The 15,029-nt window shown below is 44.4% G+C and overlaps 1 protein-coding gene across 5 annotated transcripts in view; it reads right to left on the bottom strand.

Annotated features, from left to right (window-relative positions):
• The window catches only part of LOC141056383 (phospholipid-transporting ATPase ID-like), a 241,249-nt gene that overhangs the window by 83,506 nt on the left and 142,714 nt on the right, over positions 1-15,029 (bottom strand). For all 5 annotated transcript variants that reach the window (XM_073553157.1, XM_073553155.1, XM_073553159.1 and 2 more), the window contains 3 exons: positions 11,899-11,997; positions 11,157-11,218; positions 9,681-9,753 (listed from right to left, as the gene is read on the bottom strand). In XM_073553157.1, coding sequence (XP_073409258.1) covers positions 9,681-9,753; positions 11,157-11,218; positions 11,899-11,997 — 234 coding nt within the window. The remainder of the gene's footprint in view (positions 1-9,680; positions 9,754-11,156; positions 11,219-11,898; positions 11,998-15,029) is intronic.

Here is a 15,029-nt window from a genome sequence, read left to right as displayed (position 1 = left end):
CCTCATACTATCCATTTTGGGATGAGAATTCTAGGCAAAATGGTGGCAATGGAAGCGATACCGTTCGCCCAGTTCAATCTTCGCCCCCTACAGCACGCCCTCTTGTCTGCCTGGGACAAGAACTCTTTCACGCTCAATCGCCAGTGCCGGTTATCCTCTGAGGTCAGACAGTCGCTCGAGTGGTGGATAACCAGTTACTCTCTACTTCAGTGGAAACCCTTCCCCCCAGACCATTGGTTGGTGGTGACAACCGACGCCAGCCTTCTCGGCTGGGGAGCAGTTTTTCGTCACTACACGACCCAAGGACGGTGGTCCCCGCAGGAGGCACCCCTCCCGATCAACTTGTTGGAGATACGGGCGATCCGGCTGGCTCTGCAACATTTTCATCACCTTCTAGCAGGCCGCCCCGTCCGGATTCAATCGGACAACGCCACGGCTGTGGCTTACATAAATCATCGTGGGGGCACCCGCAGCAGAGAAACCATGCGCGAGGTAGGGCATGTTCTTCGTTGGGCCGAGAGGAACCACTCGGTGATATCGGCAGTCCACATCCCGGGCGTGGAGAACTGGGCGGCAGACTTCCTCAGCCGGCAGGGTCGCGTCCGGGGAGTGGTCACTACACCCCGAGATTTTCCAACTAATTTGCCAACGGTGGGGGACACCGGACGTGGATCTGATGGCCTCCAGGTTGAACGTCAAGGTGCCCACGTTTGTTGCTCGGTCCAGGGACCCGCAGGCAATCGCTGTGGATGCGTTGGTTCTGCCATGGAACCAGTTTCGCCTCCCATATCTATTTCCCCCGCTGCCACTACTCCCGAGGGTCATCAAGAAGATCAAAACAGAAGGGGTTCCAACAATTCTGCTGGCCCCCAGACTTGCCCCGCCGGGCGTGGTACGCAGATCTGGTGCAGCTGCTCGCCGACGTCCCTTGGCGACTGCCAGAGCGCCCAGATCTACTGTCCCAGGGTCCGATCTTCCAACCAAGCCCAGGGGCCCTGTGTTTGACGGCATGGCCGTTGAATCTTGGATTCTAACCCAGGCGGGGTTTGGGCGTGAAGTGGTCGCTACTACGGTTAGCGCCCGGAAGCCAGCCTCGGTGAGTATTTACCATCACACCAGGAAGGTTTTCTTTTCTTGGTGTCGAAGCCGCGGTTGTGCGCCACTGAGATTCTCTATCCCCAACATCTTGGCCTTTCTCCAGTCTGGCCTAGACTCAGGGTTAGCTCCAAGCTCCCTCAGGAGACAGATATCGGCTTTATCCGTCCTGTTCCAGCACAGAATTGCTACTAATTTGCAGGTGAAGACTTTCATTGAGGGAGTTTCCCATTTGGTACCTCCCTATAGGGCCCCCCTGGACACCTGGGACCTTAACCTTGTCCTAAGTGTTCTGCAGGAAGCCCCATTCGAACCGCTACAGGATGACTCTTTATTGTACCTGTCCTGGAAGGTGAAATTCCTGGTAGCCATAACTTCTATCAGGCGGGTCTCGGAGCTGGCGGCCCTATCCTGCTGAGCCCCGTTTCTCACCTTCCATAAGGATAAAGTTCTCAGACCAGCCCCTCCCTTTCTGCCGAAGGTCGTTTCCTCGTTTCACATTAATGAGGATATCGTCTTGCCCTCTTTTTGTTCAGCACCGTACACCGTGTGGAAAGGGCTCTTCACGCGTTAGACCTAGTAAGAGCCCTCCGGAGGTACATGTCACGGACGGCACCCTTTTGTCAGACAGACACGCTGTTCGTGCTCCCCGAGGGGCGCAGGAAGGGTCTCGCTGCCTCAAAATCGACCACAGCCAGATGGATTCGTTTGACTATTCAGGAGTCCTACCGCATCAGAGGTGCGCCGGATCCAGCAAGGATCAGAGCACACTCTACTCGGGCAGTGGGCGCCTCTTGGGCGCTTCGGCACCAGGCTTCGGCGGAACAGGTTTGCAAAGCAGTGACCTGGTCCAGCCTGCACACATTTGTCAAACATTACAATATCCATACTCAGGCTTCAGCGGATGCAAGCCTGGGTAGAAGGATTCTCCAAGCAGCGGTGACGCACCTTTAGACAGGATGTGCATGTAGCTTGGATCGGAGAGTCAACTTCCCACCCAGGGACTGCTTTAGGACGTCCCACAGAACCTGTGTCCCCCAATGAGGCGAAGGAGAAACATGGATTTTTGTGATAAACTCACCATAAAATCCTTTTCTCCGAGACGCTCATTGGGGACACAGCACCCACCCTGTTAGCCAAGTTGGCTTCTGTTTTGTTTAATTAATATACATTTTCGTTTAATATTAGGGTGGTTTTTTTCTGGACATGTTGTTACCTGCATTAAGGCTGATTTTGCTGTTCTCCTACTGCTTTTGCACGAAACTGATTTCCGCCCGCAATCGGGGCGAGGGTGTATACGGCGGAGGAGGAGCTAACCTCTTTTTTCACTTAGTGTCAGCCTCCAGGCAGCAGTAGCATACACCCACAGTACCTGTGTCCCCCAATGAGCGTCTCGGAGAAAAGGATTTTACGGTGAGTTATCACGAAAATCCATGTTTTGGTTTTTTTTTTGTTCCAATACACACAAAGGAAATAAACGTGTATAAGAAAACATGTGTAATTGCAATATTTTTCTGGGAGAAATATTTCATTTTCTGGAACAATTTCAACGGTGCCAACACTTTTTCACACGACTGGCATGTCTCATTGCTAGCAGAAAGAAAAAACAGGGTAACCATAAACCACAAGAGTGACGTAAAAGATATCACATACCAAACAATTGTCATGAGAACAAAGGAGGAACAAACAATAGGGGGATATACTATAAAAAGATGTTATATATGGGATCAGAAACACCGAGTAATGATACAGTACGTGATGTAGGTGCTCAGTAATACCTATGATTCAAAAGAACATGTAGCAGACTTAATAGAAAATATTTAAATGCATGGAGGGGCACGAAAAAGTAAGGGGGAATGCTGGTGACAGGTGTACTAGCATGAGTTGTCTAGGACCTAGACGTGGGCAACCTTTTGAGCTTGGTGATACTAACTTTATCAACTCGTCTCTCATTGTGAGACCATCAGAATATCGACCAATAATGGCCAACTGAGCATGTGATGTGACATCAGTAGTTTCATCAAGAGAGATCGAAAAATATTTACATTCACTCATGTCTCTCTTTAATTGATGTTGTACATTTGTGTTCAGTCTCATTATTCGGTCTTTTATGATATTTCTACTGAGTGGTAACTCAGATATTCTCTTAATAATTGCATCTTTATTCTGCATATCGTCAAATAGAACAGGTGCACATCTTAGGAGAGTTTCTTTAATAAATTCTCCCTCACTGAGTGCATTTCCATGCTGAGCTATGGAGTGAGCAATGCTCAAACTTGCAGACGTTATATTTGTAGAGCCTTTTAGATACAGGAAAGATGTATATCTTTGTACAGTGTTAGCCAGTAGATACAAAAATATTCAGGATTGAGAGCCCTCAGTAGATGATACCTTTTAATGGCTAACTGAAAAGATGGTAACACATTGCAAGCTTTCGAGACTACTCAGGTCTCTTCATCAGGCTAGACTAATACAAAATCTGAAGTCACATATTTATGCACAATACAGCACAGAAAAAATGCAATAGATGAGACAAGTGACGGGAAGCAGAATTGTCATTATGGGAGAGGGAGAAACATAAATATAAACATTGGACCAGTTCATAGATAAGGAGTCTGGATGTTTTATTTTCCTCTGATTGGGGTCTAGTTCTGTGTTGTGATGCTCCCACACGGTTTTAAAAGGAAATTCCTTAATTGATGTAAAAAGACATAAATCCATGCGACACATTCATTCCAGTACTGAGTGTGTCAAAGTTCGTCATAAATTTGTACTCCCAAACTCGTCTCTCTCTCTGAGAATTGAGGTTACCTTTCAATACCAGTAATTTCATATCCACGCTGCAGTGATCAGGGATACAGAAATGTTTTGCCACAGGTAGATCCATTCTTTTTTCTCTTATTGTGTGACGATGAGCATTCATCCTTGTTCTAAGCTTTTGCCCTGTCTCCCCCACATACAGACCTCCAGTTGGACATTTAGTACAAATAATTAAGTACACCACATTAGATGTAATGCAGGTGAAAGTACCTGGGATCTTGTAGTCCTGATGTGAGTTGGGGATCTTTATCTTGTCCTTGGTCATTATAAATGGACAGGTTTTACATTTTTTCTGGTTGCAAGGAAAGGTTCCTGCATGAAGGAAGCAAACAGGCAACTTATGGACACACGCTACTATAGAAAATTGGAGTCGGATCCTACACAGGATTATTACAAGGAACTAAACAAGTTGGTTTCTTGTCTGCCTGACCAGTCCATAAGAGCTGGCGATGATCTGATACCAGAGACTCCAAGAATAGGGACATTCTACATGCTTCACAAAATCCACAAATCTGGAAATCCAGGAAGACCAATTATTTCATGTGTTGGCACCCTCACTGAGCAGGTATCTGGATGGGTCGAGGGTATTCTTAAACCACTGGTGAAGGATACATCCAGCTACATTCAGGACACAACTGACCTATTGAATAAACTAGCAGGAATAGGTCCTCTACCAGAAGGAACCATCCTGGCCACCATGGATGTGGAATCTTTGTACTCTAATATCCCACACCAAGATGGTTTAAATGCCTGCAAATTCTTCATGGAAAACACAGGGACTGATGCTGATGCTGTGGTGAAACTTATAAAATTCATCCTCACCCACAATTACCTTGAATTTGACAACAGGATCTATCTACAGGAGACTGGCACAGCTATGGGAAGTAAAATGGCTCCACAGCATGCAAATCTTTTCATGGCAAAGCTTGAAAGTGACTTTTTGTCCTCATGCCCCATCAGGCCCCTGGCCTACTACCGCTTCATTGATGATATTCTAATCATCTGGACGGAGTCTGAGCAACAGCTAAAGACGTTCCACGAACAGTTTAATCAATTTCATCCCACCATCAATTTAACACTCAACTACTCCAGTACTGAGATTAATTTTTTGGACACCATCATTAAGCTAAAAAACAATGAAATAGAGACATCCCTGTATCAGAAGCCAATCGACCGTCCAACATACCTTAAATGGGACAGTTTCCATCCAAAACACATAAAGAACTCTATTATCTATAGCCAAGCCATCAGATACAATCGTATATGTTCCAACCCCATGGATAGAGACAAACACCTTGGTCGCCTCAAAAAGACCTTTTTGAATCAGGGTTACCATCCAAGAACAATTGAAAACCAAATTACAAGAGCCACCAGATTGTCAAGGAATCACCTGCTAAATTACAAAGCTAAAGAAGAAAATAACCGGGTGCCTCTAGTAGTCACCTACAATTCAAATCTGGAGGTGCTAAGGGGAGCTGCACGGAAATTACAACCTTTACTACAAAAAGATGCCCGATTAAAATCCATTTTTCCAGACCCCCCCACTGCTGTGTTTTAGGCAGCCCCCAAATTTAAGAAGCATCATTGTCAGAAGCTCCCTGTCCTCTCCAACAGCTGCAGGAACCTTTCCTTGCAACCAGAAAAAATGTTAAACCTGTCCATATATAACGACCACGGACAAGATAAAGATCCCCAACTCACATCAGGACTACAAGATCCCAGGTACTTTCACCTGCATCACATCTAATGTGGTGTACTTAATTATTTGTACTAAATGTCCAACTGGGGGTCTGTATGTGGGGGAGACCGGGCAAAAACTGAGAACAAGGATGAATGCTCATCGTCACACAATAAGAGAAAAAAGAATGGATCTACCTGTGGCAAAACATTTCTGTATCCCTGATCACTGCAACGTGGATATGAAATTACTGGTATTGAAAGGTAACTTCACATCTCAGAGAGAGAGAGACGAGTTTGAGAGTACAAATTTATGATGAACTTTGACACTCTCAGTGCTGGAATGAATGTGTCGCATGGATTTAAGTCTTTTTACATCAATTAAGGAATTTCCTTTTAAAACCGTGTGGGGGCATCACAACACAGAACTAGACCCCAATCACAGGACCATAGAACATCCGGACTCCTTATCTATGAACTGGTCCAATGTTTATATTTATGTTTCTCCCTCTCCCATATTGATAGTTCTGCTTCACGTCACTTGTCTTATCTATTGAATTTTTTCTAGGCTGTATTGTGCATAAATATGTGACTTCAGATGTTGTATTAGTCTAGCCTGATGAAGAGACCTGAGTAGTCTCGAAAGCTTGCAATGTGTTACCATCTTTTCAGTTAGCCATTAAAAGGTATCAACTACTGAGGACTCTCAATCCTGAATATTTTTGTAGAGCCTTTTATAAATTTATGCATGGAATTAGATTGGCTCTTATAAAGGTGTAGCTGCCTGGAAATGTATTCCTTCCTTTCATCCTCACTTTTTTTCAGGAGCTGGGAATGATTAGTTTCAAAATGTCTATTTATATTCCACGTTCTGCTTACTACTGTTTCAGAACGTAGAACGCAAAATGATCTGCCATTTTTTTCTATAATACCATACATCTCGCTCCATGTCTCTTGAAAGGGTCGGCTACTGCTACTACCACTTCCTTTACTTAACCTTGTTTTTTTATTTTTTGGGTCCATCAGGGGGGCAGTGACTGAAAATAGAATTATAGATACCCTGTTAGCCCTGCAGGCAATTAGAGGTTAACTAGCCTAACTGACCACAAGACACATGGCACATGTCTTTTAGGAAAGGGCAGGGTTAATAAGCAGAGATAGGGGTTAATAAGGATGCAAAACAGTAATAGTGGTGAAATGGAGTCTGCACTATGCTGATGGTGCTCCTTATATAAATTAAGATGGCTGCTATTTCTAATGGCGGTAAATGGCACCCACATCACAGGCCCTCGCCTCTCCCAGCCTCCCCCTCACTTATCTCAGTAATGCTTGTTTATTTAACAATCCACGACACCCCAGGGCCCAGTAGATTGGATGATGTTGCTGGTTATAACCGTTATTCAGTTGCTGGTAATCACAAGGGGCCCCCAGAGATGCGATCTGCGGCAATCCGCTTCTCCCTGCTGTGCTCCGCCGGCCGGAAGTGAGAGCCCCTAGCAGCCTAACCAGAAGTAGCAGAACTAGACGCTCTCTGCCGGAGTTCTGTTGTTTTGGCCTACAAACCTCCGGCACAAAGTTTCTACACTGCACGTGGCCACGCAGGAGCCGAGGATGAAAACACCCTTCTTGGCATGCAGCCCCATACTTTTCTGTATGCGGCCGCGTGTCAGCGAAAATGGCTACGAGTGTCAGCACTGACACGCGTGTCATAGGTTCGCCATCAGGGGTCTAGGTAGTACCCAGTCAGACTAGGCAGCTTGTTTAACCCCTTAGCGACCGCCGATTTGCCTTTTAACGGCGGTAATTAAGTGTACATAAACCACAGCACCGCTAATTCACGGCGCTGTGGAGAAAGTGAATAGCGCCCCCCAGTGTCAGATTTTCTCTGGGGTCTCGACAGCCGGGGGTAGCCGAGACCCCAGAGAACATGAATTGGTTGGTTTTTACCGACCCCGCTTTTGTGATCGCCGTTATTAACCCTATAACGGCGACCGCAAAAAAAAAAAAAGCTGCGATTTTGCATTAAATTTCTCATTCCTCTGATGTGATCGCACATCAGAGGAGAGAGAACTAGGGTCCCCGATCCCCCTCCGGTACCTCTCCGTGGTCCAGGGTCCCCTCCCGGAGGTCCCGCGTCGTCCTCTGGTGGGCGCAGCCATCTTGGATCCGGAAGAAAATGGCGGGCGCATGCGCAGTGCGCCCGCCGGGAATCTGCTGGCTCCGGCTGGCAGATTCCATTCATTCATTTTGATCACTATGATAAACTATCATAGTGATCAAAATAAAAAAATACATAACCCCCCGTTTATCACCCCCTTATAGTTAGGCCAACATAACGAAATAAAGAAAATATTTTTTTTTTCAGTTTTCCATTAGGGTTAGGGTTAGGGCTAGGGTTAGACTAGGGTTAGGGCTAGGGTTAGAATTAGGGTTAGGGTGAACTAGGATTAGGGTTAGAATTATGATTAGGGATTAGGGTTGGGATTAGGGGTGTGTTGGGGTTAGGGTTGGAGCAAGAATTGAGAGGTTTCCACTATTTACCAACTTTGGGAGTCTAAAAATTGGGGTCTAAAAAATCACTGTTGTGGAAATAAAAAAGACTTTTTATTTTCACGGCTCTGCGTTTATAAACTTCTGTGAAGCGCTTGGGGGTTCAAAGTGCTCACCACATATCTAGATAAGCTCCTTGGGGGGTCTAATTTCCAAAATGGGGCCACTTGCGGGGGGTTTCCACTGTTTAGGAACACCAGGGGCTCTGCAAACGCAACATGACGGCCGCAGACCATTCCATCAAAGTAAGCATTCCAAAATTGCACTCCTTCCCTTCCAAGCTCTCCCATGCGCCCAAACAGTGGTTCCCCCCCACATAAGGGGTATCAGCATACTCAGGACAAATTGCACAACAACTGTGGGGGTATGCTTTCTCCTGTTACCCTTGTAAAAATAAAAATTTGGGGGCGAAAAGATCATTTTTGTGGAAAAAAAATGATTTTTTATTTTCATAGCTCTACGTTATAAACTTCTGTGAAGCACTTGAAGGTTCAAAGTGCTCACCACACATCTAGATAAGTTCCTTAAGGGGTCTAGTTTCCAAAATGGGGTCACGTGTTGGAGGTTTCCACTGTTTAGGCACATTAAGGGCTCTCGGAACCCAACATGGCATCCGATCTCAATTCCAGCCAATTCTGCGTTGAAAAAGTCAAACGGCTCTCCATCCCTTGCGAGCTCTGCCGTGTGCTGAAAAAATGGTTTACCCGCACATATGGGGTATCGGCGTATTCAGGAGAAATTGTACAACACATTTTGTTGTTGACTTTCTCTTTTAACACTTGTGAAAATAAAAAAAATTGGTTCTGAAGTAAATTTTTTGCAAAAAAAAGTTAAATGTTAATTTTTTCCTTCCACATTGCTTTAGTTCCTGTGAAGCACGTAAAAGGTTAATAAACTTCTTGAATGTGGTTTTGAGCACCTTGAGGGGTCTAATTTTTAGAATGGTGCCACTTTTGGGTATTTTCTGTCATGTACACCCCTCAAAATGACTTTAAATATGATGTGGTCCCTAAAAAAAATGATTTTGTAAATTTTGTTGTAAAAATGAGAAATCGCTGGTCAACTTTTAACCCTTATAACTTCCTAACAAAAAAAATTTTGGTTCCAAAATTGTGCTCATGTAAAGTAGACATGTGGGAAATGTTATTCATTAATAAATTTGTGTGATACATCTCTCTGATTTAAGGGCATAAAAATTTAAAGTTTTAAAATTGCAAAATTTTCAAAATTTTCGCCATATTTCCGCTTTTTTCATAAATAAACACAAGACTTATCGAATAAATTTTACCACTAACATGAAGTACAATATGTCATGAAAAAACAATCTCAGAATCAGTGGGATCCATTAAAGCGTTCCAGAGTTATAACCTCATAAAGTGACAGTGGTCAGAATTGTAAAAATTAAGCTGCAAACTGGCTCTGTCGCTAAGGGGTTAATTATTCTGCTTTATTTACAAATAAGGAATGGTTCCGGTTATTCGGAATGGAATTTGAGAACTGAATGATGAACATGAATGAATGTAAAGTATCAAACTTACCGTCACAAAGTTGTTGTTTTCCAGTTTTATGATGTCGCCCACTTGTACTTTCATCCATTTCTCACTTGTAAACCTAAAGAAATCACTAACTGAGTGACATGAAATATCCAAAACATCAATCACCTGATGAGCGGGGCTCCGCACGATCATCGCACGGTTCTTAATTGATTGAGACATTTCAGATCCAGTGTTTTTTTGCACGATTAGATTATTACCGTACTCCTATATATAACTAGTAGTGTCACAATGCGGATACACTAACCAAGCAGAGACCTTTTACTGTATCCAGTAATAGTTTTCTTTAGGGGCTGTCCAGTCTTGGGTTACAAGTCTGCAGTCACACTATATGACTGCAGACCTGGGAGTCCTCACTGCTCGCCCAGTGCACGCTGTCAGGATTCTACCAGGAGCAGGCGAGCGCATGACTAAAAGTATGGAATTTGGTGACGTAATGGCTAGATGAGCATGGCCTTACTCAATATAAGCGGATTGAGCAAGGCTTGGCAGTTCTATTGGGAATGTGGCTGACAGTATACATATCGAATACTTTATATTTGGTCATAGCGGACCTAGCTGATGCAATATTGGGAGCTGACGAGTGGCTGTTGATTGGCTACAACAATGTCACCACTGGGACAACAGCAGCACCGACATCGTTGGAATAGCAATGTTGCGAGAAATCAGTATACGTTGTTTCTATTTGTGGAGTCCTGAATTGATTAAGCTGGGGTTGTCCTGTATTGGACAATACATTTAAATACCCAATACTGTTGTCATTAATATATGTAGTAATTAACTGTGCACCTCGAGTACAACCACACTCATTATTCACATGTTTGACACCAATTACATGTGTATTTATATATGTGAGTGTCTCTTACCGTTTGCATTAGTGCCACTGATCTGAAGAAGGGATATTAACCCCATATGTCACCAATAAAACACCCCGAAATGATCTACACGAGGCGCTGGCAACAGCATTTTTTTAAAACTTTATCATACAGGACTCAATTAGGATGAAGCTTTTGGATCTGCTTTAAAGAGGAATTATCACCAACTCAGAAGTGGCCATTTTTTGCTCTTATTTTATTCCCACTGCTCCCCTAAATATTCCTTTATTTTTTTTTTTTTAAATCCACCATACGGTTCAAGAGATATGGGTCTTTTTCTTTAGTGCTAATTTTTATATTCTTTTCCGTGGGGGTGGTGCTTACAGGATCCTCTGGGGTGTGTCTTTAGGCTGCTATGCATTATTACCTTATCTCTGGATCCGTATGGCGGATTTTCAAAAAACAAAAATCGAAATACTCAGTGGAGCAGTGGGAATACAATAAGAGCAAAACTGGCCATTTATCAGCTAGTGACATGTCCTCTTTAAATCAACAGTGTGCAGTGCATGCTGAGCAATATACTGTTATATACAGTGCTCCACTAGTGCTAAAGTTACAAGGCTGCCAAAAACTGCTGACCACTTACCCTCCTTTACTAAGTACCTGGACTGTCCGATTATTGACCTGGTTGTCACTTTTGTGTCGATACTGAAACAATAAAAGAAAATTATACAGAAATCCAGGGGAAAAACACATGGAAGTCTAGGAAAGTAACCAAGTTTTATGAGACTATCTCCCTACATCTTAAAATTAACAGAAATTGTAACAAATCACAATTTTTCCCATTGCTTCATTTGAAACTGTACAATATGGAGGGTTAGATATCAGATTATTCCAAAGCTGACATCTCATTTCTTGGGGATTGGGATTGTAAGGCTGTGTGCACACGCTGCGGATTAGGTGCGGATTTTCTAAAATCTGCAGGTCAAAATACCTGCAGTTTTACCTTTTTACCTGCGGATTGCTCTGCGGTTTTGCCCTGCGGTTTTTCATCTCCTCAGTGGAGGAGATGGCAAACCGCAGGTGAATCCGCAGAAAGAATTGACATGTCAATTCTTTCTGCGGATTGGAAACCGCAGATAATCCGCGCGGAAAATTCTGCACCGTCTGCATTGCGGTTTTTGATTCCCATAGGGAATCATGGTACTGTACACCGCAGCAGAAACTGCTGCGGGTCCGCAGTGGCCAAAACCGCTGCGGAACCGCAGCAAAATCAGCAGCGTGTGCACACAGCCTAACAGTTAATATTAACCTAGTGACTAATAGTTTAATATATAAAAACTGGCAAATCACATTACAGTTTGCACTAAATAAGACGGGAATCTTACATAATCATCCATGGCATCTTTTACTGCAGACACGGCGAGCACCAATACCAATGGGACTACGGTAGTAAACCACGACAGGGAAGACACTTGAGGAATTAACTGAGAAGGGAAAGTAACAGATTTTTTTTTTACACATTAAAAATCATAGTTATGACTCACATCCACACACGGCTAGTAATCGGTAATCTCCTAAGGATCTCCTGTTTGCGGTGTCATTGCAGCTCCCTGCACTGACACTAGAGGGTGCTCTCTGCATACACAGAGCAGTGCTATAAATCCAAATACAATGAGCTCCCCCCAGTGGTGACTCCAGGCAAAAATTATTCATCAAGTCAGAGAAGACAAACTCCTCTATACAAATGTATTATTAGATTATTCAACACAAAGTAGTAGAATTAGAATGGTGGTGTCATGGAAAATATTAAAAATCCTTGATGTCCCTCATGTCTCCCCTCCTTTTTCCTTTCCTCAACCATTTGTCTTGAGGAGCTGTGAGCTAGCAATCACACCTGTCTTTATGTAAAATGTGAAGCAGATTAATTTAAAAGTAAAAGTTTTCTCTTTATGTCCAGGTAAGTTCAAAGGAAGCACCCACAGAGAGACAAGAAAAGACGTTATTAAGGTCTGAAGATGATCAAAGACCCTCTGACACCCTGTACAGATAGCCACAGTGACAGTACAATCTATAGAGCAGACAGTATGGCTCCAGGAGGAAATATGGAATATCGGAATTCCTATCTATCCGATATGTATGAGACGTATATTGTCGGCACCGGGATAACTAGGCAATCATACACATATTTTCTCATAATCATAACTCCCACCAAAAGGCCCCAAATCCATAGGGGCCATATAACCACCAGTAGCTAGGCCATGTTTGGTCTCTAAGCACAGCTAACATCCCGATAGAAAAGATCACATCTGTCTCGACCTTCTGTGATCGCTCTGTGAGGAGATATTACATGAATTGGGATTTCCTAAAATTATGAAGGGCTGAGTCGGCCCTCAACCGGGCCCATGTGAAGTCATCGTAGAGGGGTGTGTGGGTAGGACTCAGGGTCTGATAAAAGATCAATCCCAATTATGACCAGTGTTCGCACTAGAGAGCTACATATCCTGTGTATGTAGGGACCCCTATTATGAATAGGTCACCGAGGAGAATGGCAGGAATAGGCTAGGTCACCAGGAAACCAGAAAGGTTCGTAACTTAGCGGATTGCAGACCCCTAATCCTAACAACACAACTAGCAGTAGCCGTGGGGCGTACCTACGATGCTCTAGACGCCTCGGCACAGCCGGAGAGCTAACTAAAGGGCCTGTCACACTAAGCGATATCGCTAGCAATAACGCTATAATGTAACTGGTTTTTGTGACGCAGCAGCGATATTGCTAGCGATATCGCTATGTCTGATACTTACCTCCGACCGGCTCCCCCGCTGATTATCGCTGATCGCGCGAGAACGTCCTGGACCGTTTCTCGTCTTCAGCTTCCTTCTGGGCTTCCTGTGGCGCCGACGAGCGACGCGTGGACGCGGGCGGGAGGACGCTTTCATCGCCTCGTCTGACAGGTAAGTAAAGACCCCCGACCGCTGCTATGTCGCTGGTGAGATCTGCCTGTGTGGCAGCTCACTAGCGACCACTTAGCGATGCACCAGCGATCCTGACCGCGTCATATCGCTGGTCGGGATCGCTGGTGCATCGCTAAGTGTGACAGTACCTTAAGCCTAAAGCAAGAAAGGTAAAATCTAAACTGCCCCGGAGTTGACCTCCAAAGAAATAGATAGCCCCCAAACACATATTGTCGGTGAGAAAAGATGAGGCACAAACACAGGCAAAAAATAGACTGAGCAAATGATGGGGCCCAAACTGTCTAGATAGGATAGGAAAAGAAAGACACTGTCTGCAATCACGCAAAAACCCTAAAAAATCCAACACATCTGATGTCCAAAAAACAATGAGGTCTCACGACCTCTCCCCCACTATATCAGCATTCAGTTGTGAACTGGCAGCAAAGCAAAAAAGACTAATATAACTGGGGACTGAACAAGCTGTAACATATGGAGCGGGGTCCAGCACAGCCCCAGCAGGGAGCACGCTGAACCCTCACAGCAAAGCAGAAAGAGGCAAAACCAAATCAGATGCAAAGGATTAGCAAATGAACAACTTAACTGAAAAATGCAGGAACAGGCAGGAGACAGCAGAACTCAAAATGCACAGGAAGAAACCAAAATCACCAGCAGCAACTGAGGGAAGCCTGCTCACTTAAATACTCCCAGTCAGTAACCTCTGATTTCCAATCATCATCATCAGGCGGCAGACTTCTGTCAACCCGGCCAGCTCCACTACCCGCAGTAACCACCAGAGGGAGCCCCGACTCAGAAGTCAGATCAAGAGAGTTCACAACAGACCCTGTTATTGACGGCTAAATCGAAGTGCTCTCCTTCGGCTAAACTGAATCATCTCTGCAATCGGTGTAGTAAGTTCTTCTGTTACTCCCTTTTATTTTTTGTGCCTGTACATACTGTATTGTTTTGTCCCCCTTGTAAACTCTTTTGTATATTTTTCATAAACACTGTCTCCCTTTGGATTAAATACAAAATTTAATAGTTCTGTTCCTTTTGTTCTGTAAATTTCGCCTCGAGGTCATAAGCTACCGTACGGTGTCTAACCGACCGAAACAGATTAGTGGTGGCAGCGAGTAGTCTGGGGGCACCTGAGAGTTAGCAGTGAATGTACCGGGGTGTGTTCACATATTCCATGTGTTGGAATCCAGAGGTGTATATAAGCCATACGCTCAACGTTGATTTTCCAATAGCCGGCCTAGAGGTACAAACAGGCTGCGGCCTTCTCTGTTGATCGTCAGCCAATCGTGTAATGGTCCGGACGATAGGGGGCAGCTGAGAGCTGTTCGCTCTAAAGATCACAGCGGGTGGTACTCGTGACTTTCCCGGCCTGTGATATCAGGGATTTGTGGGATTAAGAAAGTCCTGATAAACATACGGATCCCTGACGGGTGGATATTCATGATACAAAACCTATACAACATTTATGAAGCTCCTCATAGGGAATGAGGCTCAATGTGAGTTTTTTCCATTTAGCCCTATGGTTCATGTGCATACCCTTGTCCACAGC

This window comes from Dendrobates tinctorius, unplaced genomic scaffold (assembly GCF_039654945.1).
Source record: "Dendrobates tinctorius isolate UK_male_01 unplaced genomic scaffold, ASM3965494v1 ptg000197l, whole genome shotgun sequence".
Taxonomy (NCBI): domain Eukaryota; kingdom Metazoa; phylum Chordata; class Amphibia; order Anura; family Dendrobatidae; genus Dendrobates; species Dendrobates tinctorius.
Note: the sequence above shows the minus strand (reverse complement) of the source record. Positions and strands in the feature narration are given on the sequence as shown.